The following is a 6,000-nucleotide window of genomic DNA, read 5'->3' on the forward strand; positions in this document are numbered from 1 at the left end:
GGAACAGGGTCAAGACTGATTTGCATATGGCTGGGTCCAAACTGATGTGGCATGGTGAGCAAATGAAAGAAGGATTGGAGTGCTACTCCGAGCTATTTCCGGTGATTTGACTTATTGCAAGCAGCCTCCCATCACATTTTGTGTGTTTCATATACCGCCCTAAGTGGCATAGACATGCTCAGAAGTGGGTCCCATGCTCACTGTGCCACTGGAACCAAGCTGTACCCAGTGGATGAGCCCATAACTAGGGCAAAACCACTCCTGGGTTGCTTGTGTTCTGGTTCAGCGAGGTCCTGGTTTGGCAGTTCGGGTTGGAATGTTCCCATGAGTAACAGGGTCAAGACTGATTTGCATTTGGCTGGTCCAAACTCAGGTGGCGTGGAGAGCAAAAGAACAATGGCTTGGAGTGTTCCCACGAGCTATTGCCAGTGGTTAGACTTATTGCAAGCAGCCTCTCATCACCTTTTGTGTGTTTCATGAACCGTGTCCTTAGCCGTGAAAAGACTGTTTGACTTGTTGGCCATGGTGACTGCGCATAAAATGACCAAAGAAAACTCCTCAAAAGGGGCGGAAGGCACAATGGGGTTGGTGAGGGACCATGAAAAGGCCCAAAACCTGGCCATAGCCCTGCTGTCCTTAAATCTCCAGTGATGAGTCTGCCTTCTCTCTGAACAAACAGGAGGCCTCAAAGGACATGTCCATGAGCGAGGCCTGGATATCTCCATAAAAGCCAGTGGTTCTCAACCATGCATTGTGCCTATAGGCCAGAGACAATGAAATTGCTCTGCCCAGCGTGTCTGTCGTCTTATGGTGAACTTGGCTGCATTCCTCCTGTCAGCAGTTGCTTGAGAGAGTATGACTCTGGCCTCCTCCGAGACAATGGGCAACACTTGCTCAACCGAGTCCCAGATTGTATGTGAGTATCAGCCCAAGAGACACACTGTGTTCACAGACCACAGTGTCAGGCTGGTGGAAGAGAACATCCTCTTCCAGAAGGTATCCAGCCTTTTGGATTCCCTGTCCAGTGAGATGGTATGGAATGCACTGGGGTTGATTTTGGAGGTGGAGGCTTGGGCCACCAAGCTCTACAGGGTGGGGTGCTGGGTGAGGAAACTACGGCCCCCAAGGCGGGGTGATGGCGGTGTACGATTGACCTATGCACAGGAGCCCCTGTGCAGGGCTTGGACCGAGCTTCAAGCAGGACATTGTTAAGTTCTTCATTGAATGGGAGTAAAGGTTCCTTGGGGGCAACTCCTGGCTGAAGCACCTCCATCAAGATGTTTGTATTGACTGCCACTGAGGGCAGCATAGGGTCCAGGACCTCAGCCGCCCTCTGCACCACCATTGCAAAAGAGGCATCCTCCTCCATAGCCACCGTAGAGGGAGAGACCAGGCCACTGTCTGGAGAAGTATCCAATCCAACTACATTCTCTTGATCCTCCTACCAGTTGTCCTCAGGATCTTCTAAAGACTGGTAACTGTTAGGGTCTTATCGATACCATAATTATCACCCAACCTTGTTCTGTCACAGGACTAGGGCAGTGACCAATACTGGGAGTCTGCACCTGGTTGGCGCCGGTGTCAGACGAAGCCTGTCCAGCTCCGTGTCGGAGTAGGGAATGATGAAGGTTACACTGCCACTGCTGGGCGTTGGTGGTGGGGAGGCACAAAGACAGCCTAAGCTCAGGCTTCACCACAGAACTAGGCCCCTAGCGCCGATGGCCCAGTGACTCAGCTAAAGACTTGTGGGGGGGAAGACCTCTTCGACTTCTTATTTTTGTGGGACTTACCCGACTTCCGCGGCGATTTGGAGTAGGATAACGATTGCCGGGTATAGCTCCGTGAATGATCTCGGGATCTTCCTCGTGACCGAGACCTGAAGCGTCACTGAGAAAATTTATGTCAGGCGGTGAGGAGCTTGAGGGAGCGCTCTCTCAGCACCTCAGAATGCATGGCGTGGAAGTCATCGCATGTCTTGGCATCGCGGTTATTCTCAGGCCACCATAAACAAACCTAATGCAGAACCATCTCCCACATATGTGGATGACAGGCGCCGCATGGCTTAAAACCTGCCTTTCTGGTGGACATCCTTCACATCTGGAGACAAAGTGTCAAAAAATCTTCGACAAAAGGTCGAAAAACAGTCAGTCAAAAATGACTGGGGGTAGCTCTTCACAGGATCTGCGCTGACTGGCACAGGAAGAAAAGAACGGACATCAGCACGCTGGGGTGGCATCTATATAGGCACCGCTCACATCACTTCTGACGTGTAAGACACCGACGACACCACTCGGAGCCGAACGACACCACCTATCGGTGTGCAGGGGTACTGCTCATCAAAACTTACCAGATCTAGTCTGATACCTAGGAAATATTGTAGGGGAAGTAATTTGTGGCTAGAAGTCTCTATCAGATTATCTCTGCCAGTACAGTAACCTTGCATGCCTGTGATCAGTGCTCTTTAGTAATAAAATAACTTAAACAATTGGTTTCTTTAATTTCACATCCATGCCATAGGCATTGTACGTGGGGGTGAGGAGGTGCTGAAGCCCTCCCTGAAGAAGCATGTTGGAGTACAGAAATGAATGACAAATAAACAGGCCTTTAATTTGTGTTTTACCATGTCACATTTGCTGTGCATAGACAGAGGTCAAATGTTAGGTTCTTTTCTTTTTATTTTCTAGCACACAACAAAATTTAAATGCCAGTAAATTAATTGTACAAATATCTCAGAATAAATCAGAATTAGGAAAATTTGTAACTCTGAATTGTGGTGGAAACAAATTTTAATTCGATCAAACCAAATCGATTCCCTCGGTGATGCCAAATTCCATACATTATCACATTATCGTTTGTGCCCTGTAAAGTTTTATAAGTAAAACTGTATGCATGCAAATGTAATGGCCATTTCAATGGACAATGTGCTGTCTGTAATGGCAGTATTCTGCCACACCGTGCATACTGCACTCTACGCCCTTCCACTCTACGATACTCCACGCCACTTCACTCCAGTTCACTCAACGCCACTTCGCTCTATGCCACTACGTTCCATTCTATGCCGCTCCCCTCTACGCCACAACATTCTAAGCCACAACACTCCTCTCTGTGCCACAACACTCTAAGCCACGACATTTCTCCTCCACTAATTGCCACTAACTTTTAGCCATGCTAAGCAGCAGCCAAGCTGGTGTACAACATTGCTAAAACACATTGGCAAAGCAAATAGCTCTCGCATAGGCAAGACCTTTTGACTTTGCCAATGCTTGTATAATATATATTGTTATTTAAGTTTAACATTGTATAGCAGTACTTTTCCATTATTGAACTCGGAATTTGAGAAAGAGGAAAAGCAGAAATAAACAATCTGTTGCTGAACATCACATCCCCTCCCTCCCGTCATAGCCCAGCTTTGAATCGGTGCCCTCTGCGTTGCCAGTGTCCACTTCTGATTGGGCCCTTTGTATAAACATTCCCAGTTCTGCCAAGTCTTTGCCCTGTTTCTCCCACCCCAGATGTTTATCATGTATGCGTGACAATTTGGACTACCCGATCCCTTGTATTGCACTCTTGTCAGTCACATTAGGAAAGTGATTCGGCCTGTTCCTCTCCATCATAAGTAGGTTCTGTAGTGCAATCTTACTGTGTCCCCCTATCAGCAGGGTTCTCTCCCAGGTCTCCCCCTCATTTAGCCAGTGCACTGCTTGTTGAGACTGGGTCGCAGGACAGGAAGTTCTAACCCTCCTCTCCCTCACTGTAGTTTTAAAGTGTCCAACTTGACACCTGCCTATAGCGAGACATCAACAGCTGATCGGGGTCCCTGAAGACACTCTGCGGGACCAATAACCCGTTTTAAATGGTTATTACTAATCAATTTAGGGAGATTTCTACCGAGTTTCATATCTCCAAGGACTGTCATTTAGGATATGCAGTTTTCTTAGATCCTGGTAATCAAAGATTGAGCACATGCGTCCTAAAACCCGTGTGGCTTTTACATATGTTTTCTAATGGTATCACTGCATGCTGTAGTCATGTAAAGGTGTGACAGCCGTTTAGTGCGGTCTGCGGTCTAGGGTGGTGTGCTGTCTAGTAGAATATATCATTTAGCACAACGTGTCTTCTACCGCAGAGTAATATCTACTACTGAGTCCTGTTTGGTAGAGAGTGTGATCTGCTATCCGTGCCGCCTGCTATCAGGTACAGGGTATCAGTCAGTACATTTTTTCAGTCTAGTGTGCTGTGCTGTCTAGTGTAGTGTACTGTGTACAGTATATAAACTTGCAGTTTGCCATGAGGTTGCTTTCTAATATAGTGTTTTGTTGAGTACAATGTAGTGTCTAGCCGGTGTTCTGTCTTGAACAGTCTGCTGTCCAGTAAGTTGTGCTCTCTAGTGTGCATGCTGTCTAGTAAAATGCGCTGTCGGGTACAGGGTACCGCCCAGTGCAGTGTTCAGATTAGTACAGTGTGCCCTCTAATGCAGAGTGCTGTCTCATCCAATGTAAGGTGTAGTACAGTGTGCTTTGTACTGTGTTACGCTTTACTATCTAGTGCAGTGTGCTCTCTAATGCAGTGTGCCATCTAGCCTAGTTCAGTTTGCTCTCTAGTGCAGTGTACCATTTAGTACAGCAGCCATCTACTACAATGTGAAGTCTATTGTAGGGTGCTCTCTCGTTCCTATTTCAACTGAAAACCATACACCCCACTGATCCGTGCTGAGCAGCTGGTGTTTGTGATTTTCCTACTACTAGAAAAATATTCAATGAAATCAGTGTGCTGCTCCTTCTAGATAGAAATGCAATATATCAAATGCAGTAAAACAATTGCTACTATATCCCTTAATTTGTGGGCATTAAGTCACTATTAGTACCCTGTCTCTCTCTCTCTCTCCTCTACAGTGACAGTCACCCTGGATCCAGACACAGCAAACACTTGGCTCGTCCTGTCTGAGAATCAGAGACATGTGAGATACGCAGACAGAGCACAGATCCTTCCACGGACTCCAAAGAGATTTGCCTGCTGGTGGTGTGTGCTGGGGAGTGAGGGGTTCACCTCGGGAAGGCATTACTGGGAGGTGCAGCTTGTGCAGGAGGGGGTAAGATGGTATATGGGCATTTTAGCCGACTCTGTGGACAGGAAGAGTAAATTCACATGGTCACCTCAGACGGGAGTCTGGGCTGTAACCGGGTGCAATGGTCGGTACTCAGTCCTCACCTCGCCTCGGACCTCTCTGTCCCCAAGGGAGAAGCCCAAGAAGCTGGGGGTGTATCTGGACTATGAGGGAGGGCGGCTGGATGTGTACAATGCCGACTCCATGGAGCTTCTCTACGCGTTCCCCCACACCTCCTTCACACAAAGGCTCTTCCCAGTCTTCGATCTTTGGGAAGGAGCAGAGCTGAGGATGGTGTAGAAGCTGCTGCTCCTCTCTTGTAAAGAATGTCCCCTGACTTGAGATTTACGGGTCTGATCCCCTTCAGGGGGCTGGTTTACAGGTCCACAAAGTGCAACTGCTGATTTGTTTCTGTTAGGACATCTCCCATGGCCCCCTTCATTCAGGTCATTCAAGTCAAGACTATAGATATAGCGACTACAGAAGTGGTTGAAATAACTGTGCTACGAGCTTAGAAGTGAAACTTGGGAACTAGTCAACATTTATACTGAGTCTGGTTTTATACCAAGAAATTCCTGGCAGGGTGGCTGGTGAGTACTGTTTATAATGTTTTTTATGGAGTTGGAAAAGAAATATATGTTATAACTGAATGGGAAAATATCAATAAATATATGTTTAACAAGCACGGACAATGCCTGGTTCATCCTGAAAGTGTGTCTCAGGGACTGGTGATTTTAAAAACCCAGTAACTCAACATACATGCCCCATGTCACTCAACCCAGCACCATGCATCCATTCATCAACCCACTGATTCATTCTTGCTGTCACCCACTCAAGCATAATCAATAAAACCCATACATACACTCAATACGCATATGCAAGATATTTTTGAAGAA

At 47.1% G+C, this 6,000-nt stretch overlaps 1 protein-coding gene across 2 annotated transcripts in view; it reads left to right on the plus strand.

Annotated features, from left to right (window-relative positions):
* The window catches only part of LOC146833541 (E3 ubiquitin-protein ligase TRIM39-like), a 138,616-nt gene extending 132,827 nt beyond the window's left edge, over positions 1-5,789 (plus strand). For both annotated transcript variants that reach the window (XM_085601398.1, XM_085601397.1), the window contains exon 6: positions 4,893-5,789. In XM_085601398.1, coding sequence (XP_085457524.1) covers positions 4,893-5,404 — 512 coding nt within the window. In that variant the 3' untranslated portion in view covers positions 5,405-5,789. The remainder of the gene's footprint in view (positions 1-4,892) is intronic.
* Positions 5,790-6,000: the final 211 nt, after the last annotated feature.

The sequence above is a fragment of the Triturus cristatus genome, chromosome 4_2 (genome assembly GCF_964204655.1).
Source record: "Triturus cristatus chromosome 4_2, aTriCri1.1, whole genome shotgun sequence".
Taxonomy (NCBI): Eukaryota; Metazoa; Chordata; class Amphibia; order Caudata; family Salamandridae; genus Triturus; species Triturus cristatus.